Source organism: Pagrus major, chromosome 6, assembly GCF_040436345.1.
Source record: "Pagrus major chromosome 6, Pma_NU_1.0".
NCBI classification, from domain to species: Eukaryota; Metazoa; Chordata; class Actinopteri; order Spariformes; family Sparidae; genus Pagrus; species Pagrus major.
The window spans coordinates 26,710,711-26,725,257 of record NC_133220.1 but is presented as its reverse complement, the minus strand read 5'-3'; the positions used below and the strand labels follow the sequence as shown (position 1 = coordinate 26,725,257).

Below are 14,547 nucleotides of genomic sequence, written 5' to 3'. Positions count from 1 at the left end.
TTAACACACATTAAGTTTCACATTGGACCACGACTGGCTTGTAAAGATGGTTGGGATGTTACAAAATCATACTGATCGTCCATATGTTAAAGTCAGATTTAAGGTGAGCGTAAAGAAACCTCTTAAAGAAACCTTCCCTCTTCAGCAGATGAATGTGATCATACAACGTACATTTGAAAAAACACTCACTTTCAATGTATTAGATCTTAACTGTGAATAGGGTTATATATTCAATTAATACAATTATCAGTAATTACATAAACAGCAGAAAACAGCTGCTCAAAAAGAAAATACACTTAATTAATTTAACTAATATGTGTATGCTTTAAAGCAACATTATGTAGAAATTGGCCCCACAGTTTCTGAGTGCAACACCACTGTCGTAACTACAAATCCCAGGTCTGTAACAGCTTGTCAGATGTAATGTAGGTGCTAACTACAAACAAAACTCTTTACGTCATAATAGTGTCATGTGTTGAAAACTTGTGTCTTGAAGTAAACATGTATGTAACGCTGTGATCCTAGTTCAAACATCCAAGTTACATCGTGCAGAAACAAGTGATAGAGGGGCGGAGTGGCTGAGACAGAAGAAGAAGAGCTTGAATTATGTTTTCATTTTTATTTCAGTAGATAGTTTTTACAGACATCACAATACGTAACACACATCCTATCCAACAGCTGACGTCATTAACACTGAACTAACCAACCAACCTGTATACCTTATATGTGCTTATTAGCAAACTGGCTCCTTTCACCCTGAACACACTACAAAGAATAATATATTGCCAGTATTTAGGATTGCTATATTTTGTGGACCTTATATACCCTACAGTGTATGTTGCTTGTCATTCAGAAAATAAGACCTTTGAATGGGAAAACTGGGCATAAGAAATACAAGTTTGGAATCATTAATGAAACATGAGAAAAACGAACAAAAAGCCTAAATAATATGTCATCCACTTCTCCTAATACAAATCTTGTTCACACTGCAGTTTTGTTTTGCTGAAGCTGTATATGTTCATACTGAAGTCCGTCAACAGCACGCGTGCCTTTCTCAGGCGCTCTTGGCGATTCTGAAGGTTGATTCTCTTGACTGTGATGCCAGACTCCTCTTCGAGCAGGGACTCGATTTTCTCCTTGTCCTGAATCACCTGCAGCATCTCCCTCTGCAGCTGGATGGTAAACTCCTGCACCATCTGGTAGAGGACCATCAGGGGGATCTGGTCAGCCAGACGCCTGCCAGCAATCTGTGGTGAGGAAAGGAGAAAGTAACGCAAAGCTGTATCTGTATATGTCACATTCACCCAGGTTACTCTAACAATAAGGAAAATGTCTGTATCTGATGAGAATGAGACAAGATCTGATGTTATTTGCAGGGTTTGTCCTGAAGGGGGGCCTGGGGTGGCCCTGGCCCCTAAATTCTAAAAAAAAACATTCCGACCCTGTATTTCAAATGTGTGTGTTGTATTAGAAAATGTACAGCATGAAAATTAGACTTACTTGGTAGTAGGATTTAAGGTGTTTGGTCATCTCTATCAGGGTGGCCACACTGTCATTATTGTATTTGTTAACTGGTTCAGGTTCTCTCTTCCGCTTCCCTAACTTCTTGCTGTATGCGCTGTCCTGAGTGTAAACAATCGACTCCATCTTAAACTGAGTCCTCAGCATGGACTCTGCTGTACTCTCCTTCTCCTTTCTGATGGCTTCAATCTTCATCTAAAGGACAGCAACATTTATTACACGTCAGTAAATATTCAACAATGTTTATTCATATGTATACAGCAGTACGGCAACGGATAACGAAAATGGCACCTTAGCTATTCTGATGAGATGAGGGAATCCAACAAAGCTGCTCTGTGCCACCTTAAACAGCTCTTCCTTCACAATTTCTAAAAGAAAAAAACAAAACAAAATCAGACACAGTGTGAACAACACAAGATCAAATAATAACTCAAATGGACTACGTATTTAAGACATGCCTGATACTTCCTTGAGTTTCAGGACAGCAGGCTCTTCCAGCTGTTTGATCTGCTCCTTGACCATGCCCTCAAAGGTCTTGTAGTTGACGAACCCCGGCAGTTCTCTTCCACGGTACTTCCGCTCATACTCAGCCACCTGTTTCTCAATATTCCAGTTGACTGCAGTAGGGATGAATTTGAGAAAGGAGAGAAGTAAGTCAAAACTTTGTTATAGTGGTCATTAAAGCAATCTGGAGTAAAACGTAAAGGTCATACTGATAACACACTGTAACTGATAATCTCTTTTCCTTAAAAACATTATCGTGACTGTCAATCAGTCATTTAAAAATGTTTGTTGGGTCGGAAATGATTGTTTTGTTTATCTCTGTGTAAGAATTCTGCTTTTTACGTATCAATAAGGAGATGGCATTAATAAAACAACATTTTACAACCTTACTTAATAGTTAACTTTACATATAACAGTTTTGTAGTACTGAAGGCAAACAAAAGACATCAAAAGTGATATAATGACTGAGATGTCGATGCACTTACATTTTACCCCATACTGGTCTATGGTCCCTTTCCACACTGCAAACACTCGCCTTAGTACGGAAAAGATTTTGAGGCTTTTGAGTTCCTCCCCTGTAGCGAGGTTGATGGCCTCCTGTGTAAATGCTGTCACTCTCTAAAATATAACAGGATCAGATAACAGAAGAGGGGAAAATTAGTTTTCAAGGTTCTTAGTTAGGCGGCGCAGTATTTTGTGAGTGTGAGAAGTGCCAGCTACTGTAGTGAACTCACATCAATGAGAAAGACGAGTCTCTCGGCTGCATCAGGTGGAAGTCCGTCGCCTAATCTCTCCAGCTCTGCACGAGTCTGTACTAGTTTCTTCTCAATCTGATCTTCCAGTTGAGGCAGAGACATCTACAAATCACACAGGGCCAAAACTTTAACGCATGAAGTGGGTAAAGTGGTCCGTAGTGAACTGTGAAACTGAAGCACCAAGAAGTATTTACCTGGATATGATGCACCAGCTCAAGTGTGAGTTTTTCAGCTAATTTAGGAACAGTGGCGTGGCCTTCGTCATAAAGAATGCTGCAACAAAAATAAAAAGTTACTGAGTACCAGCTACACAACCTGTTAAAATCACTGTTAACCAGAAGGAATGAACTTACTGGAAATGCACATGATCTTTGAAGAAGGCTTTCTCTCTTCTTGTTGCCTCAGTAAGAGACACATTCTCTGTGATCTCCTTCTGACCCCTGCACTTGACGATCATGTAGCCCTTCTTAAGGTGGATGACCTCATTGTGGACGATGTCAACCGTCGTCTGTTCTGTGCCTTTGTCCACCAGATCAGGCTTGGTCAAGATACCTAAGAGAGAGAAAGACAAACAGTGAACTATATAAAAGTAACTTGGCAAGGTTGCCCTTTTCCAAAATCAGCTCTATTTACCCAAAGTCCTCCCTCCATCAGGATCCACTTCCTGTGCCATCTTCAGAGCCTCTGTGGTTGCTATGTCCACGTTGCTTGGTACCACCACCAAACTGATAGTTTCTTGTTTTTTGATGAACGTCTGGATCAGTCTCTTTATCTGAAAGTATGAATCCATAATTAAGTGATAATCTGCACCATTATCAATCACCACTGTGTTTGGTTGTAATCAAATCACGAATGAACACATTATAAATCTACACCACCGTTAACTGTCCTGTAATAGTCATTACACACCAGAGAAATACAGTTTGGGATGGATATGAATGGAGACAAATCATTGTGCAATATTTAATGGATTAGCCATTTCAGTTATTTCAAGTATCTTGTGAGCAACTAACAATTTGCTAGATCCTTCCACTGGACAGCGACTGTCCAGTCATAGCATAGCAACTAACTTAGCATGGTAAGGCTGTCAAATTTTGACTTTGCCCACATGTTTAAGCTGAGTGCATGGAGCTATATTTAGAGGCATCGTTGCATGAACGTGGAGTCAATATATGAGCAGTGAATTACACTGTGTTTTTATCGCTCTGACTTAAGCTACAACCGTTAGCATGTCCAGTTAATTATCTAACGGACTAAAGTAGCCTTACCCAGTGTTACTTCCAGGGCTAACTGAAGAGTTAGAAGCTTTAAAAAAGACCTGCTCATGACTAGATCCACTGATAGCCTCAGTATCAGCCTAACTGAAGCACATAAAATTTGACCTGTGAGCCGGGACTATAATCGGGGACCACCAAAGTCATTAGGATTCATTGTTCGAGAACCACAACTGTTTGTATCCGATTTCATGGCAACCCATCCAAGTGCTGTCAAGATATTTTAATCAGACTCAAAGTACTCCACACCTGGTCTCCGATGTCCTCTGGTTGTCCCTTTACAGCCACCCTGGCGATGCCGGGCAGGTCAATGAGCGTCAGGTCTGGAACATCAGGAGAGGCGATCTCCAGACTGATGAGTTCATTACTGATCCCCGACCCGCTCCCGGCTATGTCATCCTGAGCTGGAGAGAGAGAGCGTGGTGTGAACATGGAGAAGATGAAGTACTGATGACTGAAAAGCAAATAATACTTTAATGTGCTTTTAATAGTGACATTTAACAATGCAGTTTACTCTACCTTCTCTAATGCTGTCCTCCACATCTGCAGGGTCTTCTAGCTCTTCCTCGTAGTCTTTGTAGCTTATCTTCCCATACCATTTCTCTCCTTCCTTCTTTCTCTTCATCTTCAGTTCCAGAGGACATCTTGTCACAATGCCTGAATAACAAAAAAGCGTACGATACAAATTTTTGAAATCCAGTATACTTGGAGAAAAGTTGGATACTGAACAACCTTCTGACAAACCCAAAACAGGCATGTCAGAAGGGACAATTTGAAAGAAAGTGAAAAAACGACCACCGAGTCCCACACAGTGTTTCATTTACAGCTGGTAGTGTATGTGTATCTGCGTATATTTAAGTATATCACATTTAATTCTATACTGAATATAAATCAAATGATAAATTATATGGTCAAACTGGTTGATTATTGGGCCTTTTCTGTCTGTGATTTGACAGAGATTGCAGAAATTTTGATGGATTTCATACAATTAAACTGCCAGACTGATTTTTTTTTTTTCTGAACATTTTTGTTTAAGTTGGTATTGGTGAAAGTTGATTGATTTATTCCTCCTTATCCTTATCCTTAATCCTTTAAGAAAAAAAATGAGAATTGAGGAATGACATGCACTGAAGGTCCCTGGACGCACACAGAAAACGCAAATAAACAAATACATAAACAAACAAACAAACAAACAAATAAATAAATGAATAAAGTGATGTTTTGTGACATTGTTGAGATCATTGTTGTAAAAACTGTGTATTTTTAGTTATTAGGTAAAAGGCAACAGAAAAGAGCGTTTAGTAATAACTCACCGCTTCCTCTCGGCAGAGCCACCCCTGACAGCGCCTCCAGCACAGAGCTCTTCCCCGAGCTTTGGTCTCCGATCACGGCGATAGCAGGCAGCGCCAAGTCCTTCTCTACCCCCAGAGAGCGGAGAGAGTCAATGAGGTCAATGCAGGGACGAACCCTCTCCTCATACTGCTGGTTCAGACTGTTCATGCTGCTCACTTCTTGTCTGCTGTGAAGAAATTGTGTTTAAGAAGGACTAAAACAGCTGGATATGAGTTGCCTTTGACAGCAGCAGCTTCCGCACTAAAACTAAATGGACACAAGAGTCCAGCTGCAGACTCGCAGACTACAGGACACACGCCCTCAGTACAGGACACACGCCCCCTTGTTTCTAAAGCGCTTATCAGGCTGCTTCTTTGGGCTTGTTTTTATCTCAAAAAGTAGTATGACGTAATAAGCGTGTGGCTACCCGACAAAAAAAAAAAAAAATCTAAGTTAGGTTTCGTTTCCTTGGGTTTCACTTCGTTAGTAGCACATAGGCTACACTAACACAGCAACACAATATAACAGCTTTACTTTATTTGAAGACGGATCTTGGAGATCCGCCAGGCAGATGAGACGCGTGACGTGTTTAAAAACCCACAGAAACAATCAGCAAAAAGTCTACAAAGAAGACTCAACCGCGAAAAAACAGGATGCGAGTTATCAGAGCTTGATTTTGGTTTCGTCAGTTTTGATTTCTCTTGACGAGTTTAGATAAGATATTGTCAAAGTAAATTCGTGAAATAAACAGTTCTTCATGTGACAACTGCTTTAGTTTTTAGGTTTTGTGGGGGAAAAAAACGCACCGGCCAGGTTCAATACTGAGGTCATCCAGGCCTGTCTTTAAATGATTGTAAATGTTTCACAACTATGCATTCATTTAATCCTTTGTTTTTACATGTCTAGTCTTTGGATAGCAATCCTTGATAACAGTAGCAACAACAACAACAATAATACTAATAATGATAGTAATAATAATAATGATATGTGGTGAAACGATTAATCAATTGTGGTAAATTCAGCACACCATTAATGAAGCAGCACTCACAGTTTTTTCTCTTGCTCTCTAGTGGATATCTTAACACAAGATTATGAAATCAGTTTATGTGACAGATTCCCAGGTATGTGACTACTGCTCCAATGAAAAAGCATGTTGCATGCCATGTCAGAAGACTAGTAACCCCCTGCAGGGGAAACATGATCTGAGCCATCTGCCGAGAAGGACTGATTTATCAGGAACTGTAATCCAATGACACCGACTAATCTTTGTAATTCTGTCGACGTCTAGTATTAATTTCCCGATAATTTTACTGGTAAGGTTCACTTGCCTCTCCCAAAATCAGGTCCTACCGAGATTTGAACTCGGATCGCTGGATTCAGAGTCCAGAGTGCTAACCATTACACCATAGAACCTCCTTGTGTCGTGAGCAGGCTGTAAGAGTCATATGAGGCGCTGACAACACGTGATATCACTACAGCTGATTCTGTAGCCTAAATTTAAAGACACATAAACTGCAGCAACATGATTGCCATGCTGCTTCAATGACAGGTGGAGAGTAGGAACTTCCGCAAGCATTACATTATTTTGTAAGATTGTTTTGAAACTGATAAAAGTAAGTACGTAAGTAAACAAAAGTCAAGAAAGAAAGAAAACGAATCTGTTATAGAAAAAATATATGTCTCAAAAGATATGACAGAAAGCAGAACAACAAGAGGGCAAATGGAAAAAAACTCAAATGAGGCCTGTGGAGAAATTTGAAATGCAAATGAATAGGCTAATAATTTGCATATACTCAAAAGGATGGATCTTAAGGGGAAGTTGACCTGTGGCGTGGACAAAATTATGATAAACTGGAGTCAGAGCTTTAGCAAGCATATTAATAGGAATACTACGGGTTATAAAAAAGTATGTCTTTACATTCTTCCCTTATTTGGAACTTTCATTGTTTTATTCTTTATAAAATTATGATGTAGTTAACGGTCCAATATCTTCTCTAAATTGAATTTCCAAACATGAAGGTCTGAATGCTGAAATGCTATTTCAAAGCATTCTCCACAGGTTGGAAAACCCTCCAGATTCCTAGAAAAATACTGAGGAGTCCACAACTGCCTAAAAGTAGTCAAATTGAATGTACTGAGTCAAAAAATGATCTTATGAAATACCCATCAGATATAACCTTTCAGCTGACTTAATAATACAAATTCCCCAGTTTTACAAACCTCTAATTCTCAGTGGAGTGGTGTATGGATGGAATTTTGATTGGATTTCTGATTATTGGAAAATAAGCTCTGTGGCAAACACAAGTTTATACTTTGAGGTTTTGTTCAGCAGGATAATCTTAACAGATGAACACCACTTTGTGATTTTCGAAGCGTAAATTAAATCACTAGAAGTAAAAAGCTAATGTTAGGCTATAAACAGACTACATTGCGGTCGCAAACTTAATCATCACCACCACTAAGCATCTTACAACACAATTACTACACGTTTCCTATAAATTGATCTATCTTAATCATGGCCCCGACAACATGTGTAGTGGGAGAAGGAGACAGGGCATATCTTGCTGCCCAATATGTGTCAACATGCCACAACCTGAGGGACAGTGAATAACCGACACACACACACACACACACACACACACACACACACACACACACACACGCAGGCACACGCACACACACACTGTATATACTGTATATATAATTAATGTAAATCAATCTTGGTGTTGTGTTTGTGTTGTTATTTGTTATGTTCTGTCCGAATGTTTGGACAAGTTGTGTTTTGATCCTTTGGCAACATTGTTGTAAAACTTTCATGCCAATAAAGCCCCTTTAAATTGAATTGAATTGAAAAATGTGTAAATATCTTTAGCCTTTGTTAACCACAGACCTTTAACCATTTAACCAAAAACCCATCCAAAAAACTCACTGACTTTGAGATGAAGGGATCTAGATGTGCAAAAATGCTAACTGCGCTCACAGACAAGACAAACAGGACGCAGAACCAGCTGTTTACTCACATCAGTGATTCCAGACTGAACAAAATTCACTTGGAATTTGTGTCCGTGATACTGTTTGTTTTCTATAATTGACTTTTTGCAAAAGACAAAACACGTAGTAAAACCCTGATATCATGTAAGTCTTGCACAACGGTCAACACACTGTATGTGTTGGTTCCATGGTGTAATGGTTAGCACTCTGGACTTTGAATCCAGTGATCCGAGTTCAAATCTCGGTGGAACCTAATTTAAGAATCATGGAGTTCACTGGCATCCAAACTCAAATCACCCTGAGCTACTGTGACATGACTACCTTGTGTTCAATCGGGGCAATTTTAAATCACTGGGCTTATTTAACAGGCTTCAAGCAGAAGCTGATGTAAGTCTCACAGCTTGCTTTAGAGTCCTTCTGCCCTCTAGTGGCCAGAATTAAATGAATGCAGCTTTAACTATTTTTTTCAGACACAAACTAAAGCATTATAAACACGTGTGCTGTCATTTGGTGTCTAATTAGCTTTTAAATGTAATAATCTGTTGTCTCACTGGACTTACAGTATTGTATTTCACTGTGTGGATGTCCATAAACTACATTAGCTCAGGTCCTACCGGGATTTGAAATCCAGTCTCTGGCTGCAAAGTCCAGACTGATTTACCCAATGGAACCACTGTACAGCTTCTGATATCAACATGTATATTATACAAAGCACATGACAGAGGTAGTATGCAACCAGTGACACAGTGATTAAGTCTGCGGAAAAGCAATATAGGATAGGACCCAATATATTGTCAAAAAATAATTTTCTCAGATACAATTCTCAAATTTACCACACTGCATCTACAATGGCATCAACACATTTTTTTCATTCTTTTCATGAGCAGTGGTGATTTATTCAGCGAGGATTTGCAGCATCTGTTTACAGAAGTCTTTACAGTAAAACATTTTGATGCACTGTGGGCTTAATCATTCAAAAATCTGTCTGGATTGCTGCAAAGTGTTAGCACGTATGACTGATTTGCTCCACCATCACAGGTTCAGATGATTGCAAAGACAAGATATTAAAGGGATAGTTCACCTGAAAATCAAAAACACATTTTCCCTCTGACTCGTGGTGCTTCGTACATCTAGATTGTTTTGGTGTGAGTTGCTGAGTTTTGGAGATATCAGCCACAGAGATGTCTGCCCTCTCATGAATATAACAGAACTAGATGGCACTCGTATCGTGGTACTCAAAGAGCAAAAAAATACATTTGAATGTCTCTTTTCAGAAATCATGACACGACTACTCAAGATAATCCATGGACCTTGTTGTGAGCAGTTTCATGTGTGAACTATTTTCTTTATTCTGAAGTACACCTGCCAGACGTATCACTGCACAGAAGAAAGTGTGCATTTACTAATGGACTCTGTCGGCAACATGATACCAGCCCTCATCCTCACTTGAAAAGAATGAAAAATGGAAAGTCAGTACATCCAAAACATAGTTTAATGAGTGGAGCTTTGCTTTTATAATGTGCTTGTCTAGACTGAGAAATTCAATTAAAAAGCATAAGGTTTATATTCAAACAATGTATCTGAATGTTAAAATCGGTAGAGGTAAATCCAGTTATCAGAATCAGAATCAGAAATTCCTTTATTAGTCCCGCAAACGGGGAAATTTGTGCGTCACAGCAGCCAACGGACAGTTCAATATAACAATAAACAATAATAATAGTAAAAAATAAAAAATATAATAAAAAGGTAAGAAGAAGTAGAATTAGAATCATATATACATAATATGTACAAATATAAACTGTAATTATAAACAGTGTGGCCACATCAAGTCAAATCAAATTGTTGATATGATGAAAAATTATAAATTGGGTTGGTTTTAAAAAAATGTATCATCTATTCTATTTAATAATCTATTCTGTTCTCAAACATGAAGCTTTAAATGTGTGTTCAGGTTGCTCTTCCTTTTGAAGCTCTTCCCACACACCAGGCACAGATGGGGTCTCTCCCCTGTATGAGTCACCCTGTGAGTCTCCATGTCGCCTTTCCGATTGAAGCGCCGACCGCAGTCTGTGCACTGGTACGGCCGTTCCCCCGTGTGGATTCTCATGTGCAAAGTCAAAGCTCCGCTCTGTCTGAACTTCACGCCACACTCCTTACACTGGTACGGCTTCTCTCCGGTGTGGATCCTCAAATGATCCTTCAAATGACTCGACTCTTTAAAGCGTTTGGCGCAGATGGGACAAGTGTGTCTTCTCTCCCTGGTGAGATCGTTAAGGTCTTCTTCTGCTCCAAAACTCTCACTTCCTTCAGTGCACAGGTTGATGTTTTGCCTTTTCTTTGGCCTCATTCCTGTTGGTGTGAGCACCTTAATCCAGTCTCCATTTAACACACCTTCTGTAGTCTCACCATATTCACATTGGTTCACAGAGTAGAAGGGCAGAGAAGCTCTGCTCAGTCCAGACAGGTTGTAGCCTTCTCTTCTCTTTTCCTGTGCTGGGTAAAATGTTTGGTTTGTCACAATCTGGTTGTGTCTGGGGCTTAAAGAACGAGGCTCATCGTAGACACTCCTCTCTGACTGAGGAGGGACTTCGTAGCAGAGGTCAGCCTCTCCCTGAGGACTAGATGATGTAAACCTTTCCACCTTGATCTGCGGGGGATCAGGGTCCTCGTGGTCCTGACAGGGGCTCCAGTCATGTTCAGTGTACTGCTGCTCATCGGGCCCATCCTGCTCATGATGAGCGGTCTCAAGTCGATCTGCAAGATAAAGGTGTCATTTATATAATTTTGAATTTGTAGTGTAAAAGGATAAAAAACACAAACATGGCAACATCTAGTGTTTAGTCTTGGATCTATAATATTCTCGAAAACTATACTGTAAATACTTAATACTACACTATATTGTAGTTCACCTTCATGATCAAAGTGGCAAGTAGCTTCATGTAGTCAGTAAGTGTGAGGGGATTATAGAGACACACCGCTGCCTGTAGTGATATTGGAATATCCCTTAGTGTTGTACAAAATATTGATTTTTCGATAAATATCGATTCTGTGTGAAGTGTGTGTAGAGTTTAGGCTGTTTGTCGTGAATCAGAGCGTCAAAAAGACTTTTATCAAGCATAAATCAACTGAATGGAAATTAAAATGGCATCTAGAACGTTATTACAGCACGTTTCACAACACAAACAGTATACAAAGTAAAAAGTGAGGACCCTGCCACCTTTCTAGCTTCAAACAGTGTTCTGGGGACCTTATTTTCCTCTGAGAACAGCTTGTTTATTCACTTATGGAAAAATAAATATTTCTGAGTTTGTGTTATTACCTCATTATTATTGTAAATATTAAAATTCTGAGTTTGAATTTCTTCTCCAAAACTACATAGTGCCCCTTTAATAAGTAAGTCTCTTCAGTCACTACAGATACACATCTTTAGTGTTTCACTATACCTGGATCCACACACTTTATATATAGTATAATTTGTATCAGACTCTCTCACCTCTCAGGCTTTCTTGCTGAAGTCCTGTAGACTCTTTATTTCCTCTGCAGGGGATCTCAGCCTCTCTGGTGGATGGAGGCTCAGCTTTGATACCTGCTGTCTGTTCAACACTTAGTGTACTGTAGAGGTGTGATGGTGGCTCTTCATGACCCTCTCCTTTCACTAACTGAGGAGACACAGTGGTGTCTCTCTGCTGCCTACAGGACGGTCCTCTCTGATCAGTGCTCTGATCATACTCCTTTTTGATATGCAGGGTGCTGCTCGGGTGATCCGGGCTCACATGTGGGGCCCAGTCCTCCTCAGGGGAAGCCCCCCTTTCATCACAGCGCTGAGGACTGAACTGGTGAGCTGCTGAATGACAGGAGGGCGCATTAAGGACTGGAGATTAAATAAGACAGATATGTGATAATGGCTTGAGTGAGAGTGTTCAATCCACACACCTGATCTGTGTAACCTGACCTCAGGCCAGAGCACCAGTGTCCGCAGGTGATCCACCTCCTGTTTGCGGCGGCTGATCTCTCCCTGATACTCGATCAATGTCTTCTCCACCGCGCCGAAGATCTCCACAGCCGCCGCCGTCAGCCGCTCAGAGATAAACGCGTTGAGATAGTGTAAGGAGGACATGTCTGCTCGGTGCTGCTGCCCTGACAGATGAGCACATCCCGGGATGTGACTTCCTTGTTGTGAGAGGTTTCAGTGGTTTTGTTAGGCAGCGGAGCGCTCAGACAGACGGATGTCGCCCCCTGCTGGTCCCTCAGCGGAGTGACCGCCGTCATTCAGCAGAGGAGGCCTCCATTCAAATGAGTCTTTGTTTGACATGACACCTTGATTATTTAACAGCTCTGTCATGGTAAGTCAGAGGCACGAACTGTGGTTAAGTGTGTGTCTGGTAAAATACGATACATTTTAAATAAAGTTTCAAATAATTTGCTATTTAAAGGTTTTAAAGCTGCTATCCTTGCACTGTCATGACAAGGCACATACTTCCTGTTAGCCATCTGCTAGCCTACTTTGACCTCAGTAAGCCTACTGACGCATCTCTGTTTAGCTGTGTACACTAATTTATATTAAAATAAACAAAATAATTTAATTTTGAATTAAATATTTTGTAATAAGGTAGCTCAACAATATTAGCAGTTAGCTATCGTCAAAAGCTCATGTGACACTGCTCCAAAGCTAGTTATGTAAGCTTTAGCAGGAGTTTAGCTAGCTTTTCTCCATTATTGGACTGGTGTTGCCTCATTTAATTATGTGGAATACTTAATAATAATACAGCTGAATAACCAACGATAAGGGTTAATCAAAATAAATGTATATTTTTCAGTTACTGTCAGCGAGGGAAAAATAAGCAGCCTATACAACTTTAGCTTTTAGCTGCAGTAGTTGAAGCTAGAGGTCATAGACATCTTCATGAAAATTAAATAATCTTCTGGCATAATCACTATTTATATGGTATGGTTTTAACTGCTGCCAAGCTCTAAGGGAGCAGCCTGTACTGACTGTAGGATGTGATCAGTCTCATGGTAGAGATGCACAACTGCCACAAGATGGCCTCATTATTCCAGACATTTTGTGTCTTTTTTCTGTTAGGCTGTTATTTTGTACAGTATATCCCTGTTTCTATTACTACTACCACTTATACAAATACCGATAACTTTACTATGTTTCGATCTTTGTATTGGTTATGAACAACAAATGTATTCTAAACACTATGTAGATATTTAGGCCTATATATCTGTATGTATGTTAGTGTACATGCTGCTAGTACTGATCTCTACTGGACATATGAGACTGCCAAGCACATCATGTGATTCATTATTATTTAATAGCATTTGGAGTTAGGTTATTAGAGTAAAACTAGACTAAAAAACAAAACTAGGTGTGAAAAAAAACATTTTACCTGACTGAAATAAAAATTTAATTATAAAAGCAATGAAAAATACAAAACTAGAATCACTCCGTTGCTCAGTTCCCAAACATTTCAGACTCGGGAGGCACTGCAAGATTATTGTCACATGCATGTTGTTGTTTCCCACAAATAGTAAGTGATTCACCAGAGGGTAATGTTATTTTCTAATGAGAGTATCCCTCTGGTATCTCAACACAGACGTCTGACCTTTGTTAAACTGACAAGTTCATCTGACAAACCTTAGAAAACTTTACTTTTTTATTTCATCTTTTTGATGAAAAGAAATGCAACATATCCTCTTAACTACATGCTTGTTGTGAACATAGTCCCTTGTCTTGTCAGGAATATAACATTTCAGAAAGAGCACCCGAGTATCCCTCACAGACTGTTCCTGTTTCTGTGGAAACCGAGGCAACAGGTCAAAGGTCAGGGGTCACCCACTTCTCAGGGCAAAGTGATTACAAAACATCAGGTACAGTATTTCATGTACGTTTAGAGACACATAGAGACAGAGAACAGGTTTATTATGGGCAAAATTGTGCTTTATTACCATGAATGCCTGTAAAATATCCACACTCATGAGCTGAGTGCCATTATATGGACCCGTAAACATTGATCATGGATGTCAGACTATTTTACATACATGGGTGTTCAATCTGCTTTATTACACTGATGCAAGCCACATGCTTAGGAGGTCAAGAAACAGGGTTGCACAAGTCATATTAATGTAAACAAACAGCAAGTGAGCATTATCCTTTGAACATTACT

At 39.8% G+C, this 14,547-nt stretch overlaps 2 protein-coding genes and 2 non-coding genes across 4 annotated transcripts; 1 reads left to right on the top strand and 3 right to left on the bottom strand.

Moving 5' to 3' along the window:
- Window positions 1-604: 604 nt before the first annotated feature.
- On the bottom strand, window positions 605-6,806 carry LOC140998037 (interferon-induced GTP-binding protein Mx-like). Its single transcript, XM_073468166.1, has 13 exons — window positions 6,715-6,806; window positions 5,368-5,573; window positions 4,574-4,711; window positions 4,304-4,458; window positions 3,414-3,552; window positions 3,134-3,332; window positions 2,975-3,053; window positions 2,760-2,882; window positions 2,511-2,643; window positions 1,980-2,138; window positions 1,813-1,889; window positions 1,501-1,716; window positions 605-1,247 (listed from the first exon to the last, which is right to left on the bottom strand). The coding sequence occupies exons 2-13, from the start codon at window positions 5,552-5,554 to the stop codon at window positions 966-968; spliced, it is 1,887 nt and encodes a 628-aa protein (XP_073324267.1). The 5' UTR covers window positions 5,555-5,573; window positions 6,715-6,806; the 3' UTR covers window positions 605-965.
- trnaq-cug (transfer RNA glutamine (anticodon CUG)) lies at window positions 6,728-6,799 on the bottom strand. Its single transcript has one exon. It is a non-coding gene; the product is annotated as a tRNA-Gln (tRNA).
- Window positions 6,807-8,558: 1,752 nt separating the features above from the next.
- Window positions 8,559-8,630, top strand: trnaq-uug (transfer RNA glutamine (anticodon UUG)). Its single transcript has one exon. It is a non-coding gene; the product is annotated as a tRNA-Gln (tRNA).
- Window positions 8,631-10,200: 1,570 nt separating this feature from the next.
- LOC140997959 (uncharacterized) lies at window positions 10,201-12,494 on the bottom strand. The gene is made up of 3 exons (XM_073468057.1): window positions 12,311-12,494; window positions 11,871-12,221; window positions 10,201-11,131 (listed from the first exon to the last, which is right to left on the bottom strand). Exons 1-3 carry the CDS (start codon window positions 12,492-12,494, stop codon window positions 10,299-10,301), a joined length of 1,368 nt encoding a protein of 455 aa, XP_073324158.1. The 3' UTR covers window positions 10,201-10,298.
- Between the last annotated feature and the right edge of the window lie 2,053 nt (window positions 12,495-14,547).